At 40.5% G+C, this 12,365-nt stretch overlaps 1 protein-coding gene across 2 annotated transcripts in view; it reads left to right on the plus strand.

The window, feature by feature from the left end:
* NEMF (nuclear export mediator factor) overlaps positions 1–12,010 on the plus strand; it is a 36,588-nt gene extending 24,578 nt beyond the window's left edge. For both annotated transcript variants that reach the window (XM_048852318.2, XM_048852319.2), the window contains exons 20-33: positions 49–106; positions 254–312; positions 1,314–1,434; positions 1,580–1,865; positions 4,213–4,264; positions 4,358–4,407; positions 6,943–7,090; positions 7,472–7,549; positions 7,638–7,832; positions 8,469–8,501; positions 9,683–9,789; positions 9,907–9,950; positions 10,044–10,123; positions 11,656–12,010. In XM_048852318.2, the coding sequence (XP_048708275.2) occupies positions 49–106; positions 254–312; positions 1,314–1,434; positions 1,580–1,865; positions 4,213–4,264; positions 4,358–4,407; positions 6,943–7,090; positions 7,472–7,549; positions 7,638–7,832; positions 8,469–8,501; positions 9,683–9,789; positions 9,907–9,950; positions 10,044–10,123; positions 11,656–11,733 (1,389 nt within the window). In that variant the 3' untranslated portion in view covers positions 11,734–12,010. The remainder of the gene's footprint in view (positions 1–48; positions 107–253; positions 313–1,313; positions 1,435–1,579; positions 1,866–4,212; positions 4,265–4,357; positions 4,408–6,942; positions 7,091–7,471; positions 7,550–7,637; positions 7,833–8,468; positions 8,502–9,682; positions 9,790–9,906; positions 9,951–10,043; positions 10,124–11,655) is intronic.
* Positions 12,011–12,365: the final 355 nt, after the last annotated feature.

Here is a 12,365-nt window from a genome sequence, read left to right on the forward strand (position 1 = left end):
TTTTCTACGGTACTTTATTAAATATACAATATGTGATGCTCTTCTCAGGTGTCTAAAACAGCACCAACTGGAGAATATCTGACTACAGGGAGCTTCATGATAAGAGGTGAGAACTTGAAGAGAGACCATCAATTTGTAAACCACAATTGTCCAAAAAATCTGTATCTTCTACAGTGGCAAGGATCACTGCAAGAAGCTGGCAAAATATGTTTATATATTTAAACCACCTTTATGTTTTCCTTTTTTTCCCCAGGGAAAAAAAACTTTCTTCCACCTTCATATCTTATGATGGGGTTTAGCTTCTTATTTAAGGTACTGTCCCATTCATTGGTTACATTTGTCTCCTTTTTGTTACATAAACATAAAGCTGTAATAGTTCACAACAATCCTTAATTCCCATAAGCACCATTCCCTTCCAGTAGGTCACTATCATTCTGTTTGCTCTGAATGGAAGAGAAACCTTTAATCTAGTTCATGAGAGTGGGCATGCAGCTCAGAAACAGCCAACTGAAGAAACAAACTGGGTACAATGGGCTAAGCTTATCAGAGAAGCTGCCCCTCTTTAAATACTTCCCCCCTGCAGTGGGATTCCTGTTTTTAATTATTTATTTAGAACAAACCCTGTGACCATGGCACCTCCAGATATTATTATTTTTTTTTTAATAACAAGTGTTTAAAGTGTTAGCAGGAGTTTGTGAAGCTCCCTTTTTGTGGGCAGTCTGATGGGTGTGTGACTAGCTACAGTGGGCTCCCACTAGCCTTCATCTTCTAGGGACATGCTTTCAAACTTTTTTCCCCTTTTTCCTTTCCACTGGTAAAGGAGCTCAAAAACTTAGGAGACTTTTACATAAAAATAAGGAAAAGAAATGGAAGTAGGCAAGTCAGTTGTTCCATATAAAGGCTGGAAATTAATCACTAGGGAAGGCAGTTTCAGGAATGTGTAAATGAGTTCAAGGGACACACAGAATTTGTTTCTGGAGAGGAATAAGATTGAAGGGCATGCTGAAAAAACAGGAAGATGATGTCAAGACAAATAAGGGACACTAAGATTTGCCAAATGGTTTCCACACAAGAGCTTGCATTAATATAGTAGTTTTCAATCTCTTGGCCAGATCCAGTCCTCACAGAACTCAATGGGATTCTGTCCATTGAATGGAGCCCATGATGAACATTGTTGTTGGGCTCCTAAGAATCAGTAGAAAGATTTGAAGTTCCACGTGTTCATTCACTACAGTTTCTCATTGGGTTTGGTATAAGCCAGTTTCCTTGGAAATCCTTTTGCTCAATAAAAAGGACCTGCTTCTGTCATTTAGGTGGAAGAATCTTGTGTTTGGAGACACAGAGACGAACGAAAGATCAAAGTGCAGGATGAGGATATGGAGTCTGTGACCAGTAGTACCAATGAACTGGTGTCAGAAGAAGTGGAGCTACTAGGTATTATGCAGGGTTTAATGTATTTTACTGTGGGCATGCTGGGAACTCTTAAAAATACATTGGGATGTGCATTCAGCTCCCTGAATTAGTAATGTGGTAGTCTAGTGTCTGTAAACTGAAATGTCTTTTCCCCTACCTCATTTAGAAGAAGCACCAGAAGGAGATGATAGCAGCACTGATGATGAGAAGGCACTGCCTCAAGAAATGCCTGATGGTATTGAAGTCAGGTCTAACAGTAACCACGAGGAGGACGTTGCTCATGCAGACAAGGATGGAATAAACAAGCTACCAGCACAAGAGGGAACCTCTGAAGACTATGATGTAGAATCTGAAGAAGAGGCTGAAGGTCAGGAGCTGATGAGTGAAGTAAAGGAGGAGGAGATAAATTATCCAGACACTGCAATTGACCTGTCACATCTTCAGCCACAAAGGTAACCAAAAGAGCCTCCACATTTGTCAGCGATATGAGCCATTCTAAGAATGTCAGTGCCTTAAAACTATGTTTATATGATAAGAGGGATTACAATGAGTACATAAGATTTAATCCTAGTGTTTAAAGATGCAGGCTGCCTGAATACCAAGTAAAACAAGTGTATACATGTCTGGTAGTGCTGCCCCACCCTTCCTAGATGGTCTTCTCTACACAGTTACACAGTTCTTCATTTTGGGTTATCTTATTCCCCCTTCTCCTGACTGTAGTAACCACCGCACTAATGCATTCTCTGGCTGGGGCATATGTAGTATTTTGGCCATTGCCAATGCTATTATAGAATCATAGAAATGTAGGGCTGGATGGAACCTTGAAGTCATCAAGTCCAGCCCCCTTCCCTGAAGTGGGACCCAAGTAAACCTAGACCATCTCTGACAGGTGTTTGCCCAACTGGTTCTTAAAAATCTCAACAATGGGAATTCCATGACCTCCCTTGGAAGCCTGTTTCAGAGCTTAACTACCCTTAGAGTTAGAAAGTGTTCCCTACTATTTAACCTAAATCTCCCTTGTTGCAGATTAAGCCCATTACTACTTCTCCTATCTTCAGTGAACATGGAGAACAACTGATCACAGTCCTCTTTATAACATTCCTTAACATACTTGAACACTTACCAGGTCCCTCCTCAATCTTCTTTTCTCAAGACTAAACATGCCCAAGTTTTTTTAACCTTTCCTCATAGGTCAAGTTTTCTAAACCTTGTTTTGTTTTTGTTGCTCTCCTCTAGAGTCTCTCCAGTTTGTCCACATCTTCCCTAAAGCATGGTGCCTAGCACTGGACACAGTACTCCAGCTGAGGCCTCACTAGTGCCGAGTGGAGTGGGACAGTTACCTCCTGTGTCTTACATACAACACTCCTGTTCATACACCCCCAGAATGAGATTAGCCATTTTCACAACTGCATCACATTGTTGACTCTCCTTCAATTTGTGATCTACGATAGCCCCCAGATCCATTTCAGTAACGCTACCGCCTAACCAGTTATTCCCCATTTTATCGTTGTGTGTTTGATTTTTTCTTATTAAATGCAGAGTATTTCACTTATCTTTACTGAATTTCATCTTGTTGAATTCAGCCCAATTCTTCAATTTGCTGAGGTCATTTTGAATTCTAATCCTGTCCTCCAAAGTGCTTGCAACCCCTCCCAGCTTGGCGTCATCTGCAAATGTAATAAGCATACTCTCACTTGTTGTTCAGGTAATTAATGAAGATAGTGAATAGTACCGGACCCAAAACTGACCCCTGCGGGACCCCACTAGATACACGCTCCCAGTTTGACAGTGAACTGTTGATCACTGCTCTCTCAGTAGGGTCTTTCAGCCAATTGTGCACCCACCTTGTAGTAACTTCATCTAGACCACGTTTCCCTAGTTTGCTTATGAGAATGCCATGTGGGACTCTATAAAGAAAAAAAAAAAATCAAGATATATTGGCTAGGGGTGCTTCAAGCACAGGGCATTTTACAATTTTTTCTACTTGGGGAGACCAACCTTCTTCCACTTAAGTCTTCTACCAGGACCCAGGAAATGGGAAGCCTAATATCACTTCTGTTCTTATTCAAGATGGTAGTGAGTGAAAATTATTGCCACCTGAAATGAGATGCTGATCTCCAGTTAGTGCCAGTGGCTAATCTTCCTACCACTTACCCTGCTGTCTTCACAAATGGCACTACTTAGCAGCTTGAAGGGAACGAGATGAATGGGCATAAGAATGAACCACTCTCACCCTAGACATTGAGGCACTTAGGGGTGAGTCGGGGAAAACTGCCACCCGTCCTCCCAAGAAATCAGACTTCAGTTTCCAATTCATTCAGTCTGGGTTTATTTAATAGGTATTACAGCTGTAAAAATAATGCTTTGTGTGCGTGGGATTTGTGTGCATGCAATAAAGACCTAACAGGGGAAGATCTCTGAGAGCCTACTTCACACTTTCTCTGTCACTTAATTTCATTTATCACAGCTGGGGCTTTCAGAGGCACTCAGTTTCCTTAGGCTCCTTTGAAAATCCAAACTCAAGAGATTTGGATTCAATGCTAGGTTAAATGTGTCTGGTCACTAAACAAAGAGACTTCATTACCCATTCTAGAGGGTACATTGGGGTGGTGTGCAAAATCCCCTGGATGCAGCATAGTGCTGACGCTCTTTACCTGTTCAGAAAAGGAAAGGATCTTTCCTGGACATGATGCCCAATAGACAACTCTGAATTAGTTTGTCTCAGTTGTGGCAGCTGCTGCTATGTCAGGACTGTGTTATCAGACTGTTATTTCTCTAACAACATGCTGCACCTTTCAGTCTTCACAGATCCCACCAGAAAATGGTTACAAAAGAGGAAGCATCTAACCTGGTAAGCTCCCGGGTAAGATCGTCAAACAAGTAACACGGCATGTGATTTCTATGAGTGGAAATAATGAAATATAACTTTATTTCACTTTTTTAGAGTGACAGTAAGTCACATGGGAGAAGACACTTATCAGCCAAGGAGAGAAGGTAAGAATGTCTTCATTTTAAGGAAGCAAAGGTCTAAATATCTCCATGTATGAAAGTCCTCATTTCTTAAGGAGGAGTTAACCTTTTTTGAAGAAGTCACTTGCAGTGTGTTTCTTGCCCCTTGAAATTAACAATATGGATGTAACAGACACTGTGAACACAAAGGAGCTGGTTTTTATCAGCTGGAAGAATTTGATTTTTTTGATGGGATACTGGGTTATTTCAAAGGTCTGGTTCAGAATATAAAGGGTAACTTCTGCACTGTGGAAATTTAATTTGTGAGGGCTTGTGATCTAGTTCAGGTTTCTATGCCACAGAATACTATTTACCCCAAAGATGCAGTGGTGATGGTCCCATGCTTCTGTGTGCAAACAAGGCAGGAACTGAATCCAAACTCAGTTCTAAGCCCAGCAGCCTCTCTTGCCAGCCCTTGAGGTGGAACGTAGGAGTTGGAGGCAAAGGGGCACCAATTTCCTTTCTGGATGTGGTTTCTTAAGGAGCTTCCCAGTTTCCAGTTAGGTGGCTGCCTGACCCATGTTGATATCGGCTAATCTGGCCATATCTTCTTCTAGGCATCCTCTCTTTCACTCTGGTTACACTTGTCAAAGCCAGGGCTTGAACCAGAAACCTTTAGGTCTTCAGCCAAATACTCATCCAACAGAATTAGTTTGGTGTGTCAACTTGTTAGTGCTTTTTTATTCATTTCTTTTAAAAATAAATAACTGACAGTTTCTGCTGGTGATCATCTCCATCTGTGTTGATCACAACTTTGATGCAGTAGGAGCTGTGGGTCTCGGAGTGCTTCAGTTCTCTTTGTTCTTGGCCTTTGTGCTTTTTGGTGGTTGTTGGTTTTTTTTGCCTGCATCTCTTCCTCTTCCCCTTTCATGCTTTAAAGATACAGAGAATCAGTCAAACATTGCAGTTGATTGCACCAAATATTGCTTTACCATGTCCCTCCTGGACAGGCATGGTTATGATATCCTGTGTCCCAGAGCAGAGCGCAGCTACCTCTGCTTTGGGAATCCCCACAAGCATCTGGATCATTGACAGAGCTACAAACAATTTTCTGGCTTTTTCCAGTGTTTCCTATAAGTGTGACATGAAGTTGACTTGGAGGAGAATTTCAGCTTGGTGTCACAAATGTTCCTTGAAATGGTTGATGTGTTCAGGATCTTGACTTATCAATGTGACTGGCATGTGTCAAGACTTCGATGCCTTTTAGTATCTCACTCAGATAACTTATTATTGACTTCTCTTTGGAGCAGGCAATGCCTTACTCAAAGCACAAGATGAGATCTGTGTTGGGGGGAGTTACTGCTTGATTTCCAGCATGCCACCAACTTTGTCCCGTGTTCTGGCAGGCAATCATCTGAGTCTTCATTCTACCCGAACTCATTGTATAGGAGTAATAAATTAGATAATTGATCTGAGAAGACATCAAGAAATATTAATCACCCTAGTATTTCTTTCAGTTGGATTGTTTGTTTGGGTTGTCAGTCCCATATATCAAAACTAGATCCTGCTACCCCATTCTGGATGGGCTAATGAAGGAGGTGTGACTATTTTCATTCTGCCATGGTTATATCAAAGGCAAGAGGTAGGAAGTATTTCAGCAGGAAGTCACCAATGATTCTTTCCACATTCCCCTTAAGAGCTTGGGGGTGAAGGCTACTGTAGTCACTCAGGACTGGTCTGACATCCCTTTCTCTGAGACACAAGGACACCTTTGAGAGCAGGTTTTCCAATATGCAGCGCTTGCAACTTGCATTGGGAACAGCTGGTCCATGGGCCAGTAATGGATTGAGCTGAAGCAGGCAGAAATGCTTGAGTCTGTCTCTAATGCGAAGGGAGACACGTTCTGGTAACTGAATTGTGAGGTTGTGGAGAGAGCTGGACATTAGGCGCTTATGTTCTCCTGTCACTAGCACTGATGCTCACAGGTTTGCATGGCTATGCTAATCAAACCTTCATGCAGAGAACCTGACACAGGACAGAAGGAAATAGAAGGTATTTAGTTAATCGTACCTTTTGGAGCAGAGGAAGTGGCTTAGTGGATGCTGTTCTCTGGAGAAAGATGGGCCTCCCTTCAGAAAGAAGAGTTCTGTATTTTTTTGGACAATATGTTACTTATTTTGATAGGAATGAACGACACTGGCTGAAGCAGCAGGGCTGCTTGCTGTTCCAAGGTCAGGGGAGGGGAAACGAATAGCTTTGAGCTTGGCAAGTTCCTACCTTAGCCTCCTCTGGGAACTCAGACGTAGCCTTGTATCCCAGTGTATATCTTCCAGGATCAGTCGTGGCAAGTAAGCCGTTTCTCCTGTGTTGTTGAATCACTTTGTCATTGGCTTCTATGTTTAAATGTTGAATTTTTATCATCAGTGTGACCTATTTTCCGTGTTCTTGATTGGTCTATTGACTGAACTTGTAGAAATGTATCCTTTGGGAAGTCAGGTGCTATGTTAACGTATGATCATTGTCGTTTCATGCAGCAGAACCCTGTAGGAGGGCATATCCCAATGATTATTTTTCTCTTAGGGAAATGAAGAAAAAGAAGCAGCAACATGACATAGAGGATTTAGAACCAGCTGAAGGAAAGGAAAGAGAGACCAGCACACAGCTCCCATCTTCTCCTGTTTCAAACAAGAGCATGTCAGCCCCTCTGCCCATGAAACGAGGGCAGAAGGTAGAATGGATGAAGCTGCAGAATTGATTAGATTTACCCAATGAAAAGGGCCCTCTGAAAGACACATTTCATATGTTTAATTTTTTTTAGCATTTGCCCAATATTCCAATTTGCATATTCAAACATCTCCAGGCATCTGACAAATTTAGACTCAGTTGAATAGTTGTCTGTGTTTAATAACAATTGTTGATTGACTAACTTTCAGCATTTCATATTTCTCTGAATAGAAATGACGTCTGTTGGGTTAATACAGTGCTTAAACTAAAAAGAATTAGAGACCAAATCCATATACCAGTGAAGGGTTGAGCTCTATGTTGATATTTGCAGAAATTCCTTTTTGTTGTTTGCTAAACTATTAACCCCCATTTTTCTTATCTGTAGAGTAAAATGAAAAAAATGAAAGAGAAGTACAAGGACCAGGATGAAGAAGACAGAGAGCTCATAATGAAGCTATTGGGTGTAAGCCAAAATAACTATGGCTTTTCCTTTGTATTGTTTGTTCTGTGCTTGAGTGTAGATTTAAATCATTTTCATATGTGAAATCTAGTCTGCAGGGTCAAGCAAAGAAGAAAAAGTGAAGAAAGGTAAAAAAGGAAAAATAAAAGAATCAGTAAAGAAACAAGCCCAGAAACCAAACAGAGGCCATCAGGTTGATGCAGGTCGTAAAGAAGAAACCCCCACGGTAGAAGTATTAACACATGAGTTACAGGACATGACTCTGGAAGATCAGCAGGAGGAGAAGGTAAACATTCTAGACACGTTTCATTCCCCACACTTTGCTGCTCAGGCTGTTAAATCATTACTTTATTGTACTATAAATATTAAACCGAGTCTGCGTAGTGCTTGCAGAACTACTTACTCTACTGCATTTGTGTAGTTGCCGCTTTTCTAGATCAGGTTGTTCTTTTTGAGAACAGTGTATCTAATGTCAGGACTAATGTTTAATAGTTGTAAGAGGCACCAACCCAAGAAACCAGGAGGGTGCTTCGCTGGAGCACAGACACACCAAAACTAGACGTTTGAGGGGTACGATGTGTGGCTGAGCTGTGCTGAGGATCTCTTAATGTCATACTGTATCAATTGTGCAGTTAAAAAAACAATAAAAGCTTTTGTAGATTGGCAGCTTGAATTTCAGTATTTCCACCCAAATCTGTCTCCTTCCACCTTTGCATGTGCCAAGGGAGTTTGGGGATAGAAAGAAAAACCCTATATAAAAATGCACTTCACTTAGCTCTCCCTTAAAATGGCATTCCATATGCATTGAGGAGACTGTGCCCACACATGGCTTTCTATCTGCTGTGAATATGACCCTTCTGGGAGAAGGATTCTGATGTTCTACAAGTGTTAATGTTTCCTTTTATTTACATATGTGGTGCAGGAGGAACAGGATCAAGACCAACAGGAAAATGAGGTAAATATTATCACCTTTACACTTCTAATAAAGTGCTAGAATAAAAGTGCTTAGAAAAAGTTTTTAAAAGTCTCTCTGCTCAACGCTGCCAATGGCCTGGACCCCAGGGTCCTATCCGCTAACCCAGTTTGAGGAGTGTCAGTGAGGCTAACAATTCCTAACTTGGAGGAGATCGGGCATGTCACAAAGGTGAAGCACTTAGCCACTATGCGTAATGACAGCTGAGGTTTACTGATTGTGACTTTGGTACAGACCCCATGAGTTCAGACATATCATCACTGCATTATAACTTGGCTTTTTCAGTCACAGTTAGGTTGCGAATGGTCAATCCAGGTATAAATGTTCCTTTATTATAAGGATCAAATCAGTTAAAGTTTTTCTAGTGGGGAGCTGAAATGTGACCTTCCTAGTCTCTCAGTTGTATGGCGGTATTAGTGCATAGTATTAAGGTAATAAATACACAAGTTCCAACAAAACTTGGGTAAAATAATAAGGATTTGACAAACCCATTAAGTAGTTTTCCCTTTGTCTTCACCTGATTAACTCCATCAAGACCTCAGAATAGTGGAGGATCCCAGATCCCTGATAGGCTGACACAATAAGTAAAATCTAACTGTGATAAAAATAGTTCTCAAGACAAAAAGTTCCAGTTTACTTAAAATTGTTTACTGTACTTTTTAAAAAGCCCTTTACCTTCAATGTACAAAGGATATATTTTCTCAAAAGCTTTCAGTAGATGTATTCCACACTTAGACAATTTAAAGAAATGGATTTATCTAAGAGGAAAAGTATAAACTTTCTTTCTATAATAACAAGTCTTAATTGACTATGCCAAAGTATAAACCAAATTTGGAAACTCCCCTTTACCTCATTTAAAACGAAAATCCATGTAATCTTGGACCTTCAGATTTTAATTATCAGATTTTTTTTTTTAAAACTAGAGCTTCTCCATCATCTTTTGATAAATTGACTACATTTCAGTAATACTGTGACCACAGATTATGGTATGATATACACATGGGAATTATGACTTCTCTGCACTTGGGCTGTGAGGGAGAAGGACCAAATTCCAGCCTCTTCGGTAGTAAAAGATTGGGTTTATTTTTATTGCTTTAATTGTTGCTTTTTGTTTAAATGTTGTTTTTCTAGTTTGACAGCAAGGAATGTCTTTGCTATTTTAGGAAGGAGAGAGACTGCTAAATTCTTTGACAGGCCAGCCTCACTCGGAGGATATCCTCCTCTTTGCTATACCAATATGTGCACCTTACACTACCATGACAAACTATAAGTAAGTTGCAGCGAATTATCTGAAGAAGTAATGAATTTTAATTTGACAGATTGGCAGCACTTTGAGTTAGTTCCTTAACACCCGGTAAATGGTGTGATTTTTTTTTTCTTTTACAAGATACAAAGTGAAGCTCACTCCAGGCACCCAGAAGAAAGGAAAAGGTACTGTATACAGCACAAGTAGTCCTTTTCAACCCAGCAGCTCTTTAAGCTGGCACATGCCATTTAACATCTTCTTTCATGTACTTTTTACAGCTGCCAAGACTGCTTTGCATAATTTCATGCATTACAAAGAAGCTACCACAAGAGAAAAAGATTTATTTCGCAGTGTAAAGGTAAAGAGCCATCTTCTTGGCTTGTTCAAACTATTACAGCAAGAATGAAAGCAGCATTTAGTGCTATTGCTTTCTGTTTTGTTCTTGCATTACTATCTCTTCAATCTTGTATTTAGCTGTGACATTGAGTACCTTTCCCAGACATGAGGAAAAGCTCTGGGAAAGTCTCTTCTGCTCTCTTCCTCCCCCCCCCCCCAAGAAGTTGGTCCAATAAAAGATATCTCACCCACACCTTGTTTCTCCCTATTGGCATAGGAGATTAATAGACTTTTAAGGCCAGAAGGGACCATTAAATCATCTATTCCCAACCCCCAAGATTTACTCAGTTTCCCATCTTGAGCCTAATAACCTGCATTTGACTAAGTATACCTTCAAGAAAAGCATCCAGTCTTGATTTGAAGACAGCAAGAGCTGGAGAATCCACCACTTCCTTTCCGGTGGTTAATCACTGTTAGAATTTTGTGCTGTGTTTTTTTTTAATTGGTCTGATTCCAGCCATTGGTTCTTTTTCTGCCAGATTCAGGAATGCTTTAGACCTGGGTATTTTCTGTACATGAAGGTACATACACACTGTAATCAAGTCACCTCTCAAATCTTCTTCTTTTTGATAAAATACACATATTGAGCTTAGTCTCACTGTAAGGCACTTGCTCCAGCCCACAAATCATTTTTGTGGGTCTTCTATGTATTGTCTCCAATTTTTAAACATCAGAACTGTACACAGTATTCTAGTGTCTCATCAGTGCCCTGTACAGAGGTAAAATCACCTTCCTGCTCATACTTGCTATCCTTGTTTATACATCGAAGGGTTGCATCGCCCCTTTTTTGGCAGTCCCACTAGAGCTCATGTTCAGCTGCTTGTCTGGGATCCCTAAATCCTCTTCTGAGTGACTGCTGTCTAAGAGAAGTCTCCTGTTGTGCCTGCATTATTTGTTCCTAGATATGACCTTGCATTTTGCTGTATTCAAATACATTTACCAAGCAATCCAGATTACACTAACTGCCCTGTCCTCCTCATTTACCATTCTGCAAATTTTATTATCAATTATCTTATTTACTTCTAGATCCCTGATAAAAATGTTGAATAATCTGGCCGACCAACAGTTGTGGTGGAACCTTATTAGCAATGCACCCCTTTGATGATTCCTTGTTAACAACTACGTATATTGAATACTACTGAACAAAGTTATGTTCAGATAGCTGGAGTGTTAAGCATATATATGATCTGATGATCCATTGTTTTCCCTGGAATGGGTGGGAGGTGCAGTAAGTGTTAATGGTTCTTTATTCATTAAAAACGGGAAGGTCTGAGCACACTGCATTTTCATCAATCATTTACTGAACTATCAGAGGGCCACTTTCTTTGGAGAAACAAGCAGAGATATGCTGTACTGTAAAGTGACAGTGACACATGGTTATCACTGATTCATGTGACATTATTACTTTGGTATTCAGAGAGGACTTGGGAGGCTGGGAAGGAGTGATTGTTGAACACTTCCTACTTAATTTTGACTCTTGATTTTGTTTTATAGGATACTGATTTATCAAGAAATATTCCTGGTAAAGTGAAAGTGTCTGCACCTAAGCTCCTGAACATGAAAAAGAAGTGAGTGTTGATCGTAAATCATGAATATGTGTTTGAACTGCTACTCCTGCTTCAGAAGAGGATAGACACAAACCTGCCATCTGGACCTCTTCCAATTTTGCTAATAAAGTAAAATAGCTATAATCAGTTGGACTAAATTTAAGAGGCAGAGGTGAACTGTTTCCTGCATCTGACCCTGGCCTACATCTATTTGTATGGACTTTAAATTACATGTAGCATGTGACTCCTCTGAAGTGCACAAGTAAAGTACTACTGGCCTTAGCTGTCAAAGGCAAGACTGATTTTGGACTGATCCTCTTTCTAATGCTGTGAGGACTGGCCCAGACCCAGTCCATTCTCTCCTTACTGCCTGCTCTAGCTCATGCTGCAGCAAAAGTCCTGCTGCTTGTTCTTTTCAGCTCTCCTTGGGCAAAGGCCAGGATTTAAACATATTACCCTGGTTGGAGCCCTCTTTCTAGTCAGAACATCTACTCCCATGTTTAGGAATGAAGATAGATTGATAATGTTTACCAAAAGCCTGTACAGTCATAGGGTAAGAAAAACCCTGCAAGGACAAAAATCCAAGTCTTGCTTCTGACTAGTCAGCTGCAGTCACTTACTGGCAGTGGAGCACCACCATGCCACATTATGAATGAA

This window comes from Caretta caretta, chromosome 6 (assembly GCF_965140235.1).
Source record: "Caretta caretta isolate rCarCar2 chromosome 6, rCarCar1.hap1, whole genome shotgun sequence".
Taxonomy (NCBI): Eukaryota; Metazoa; Chordata; order Testudines; family Cheloniidae; genus Caretta; species Caretta caretta.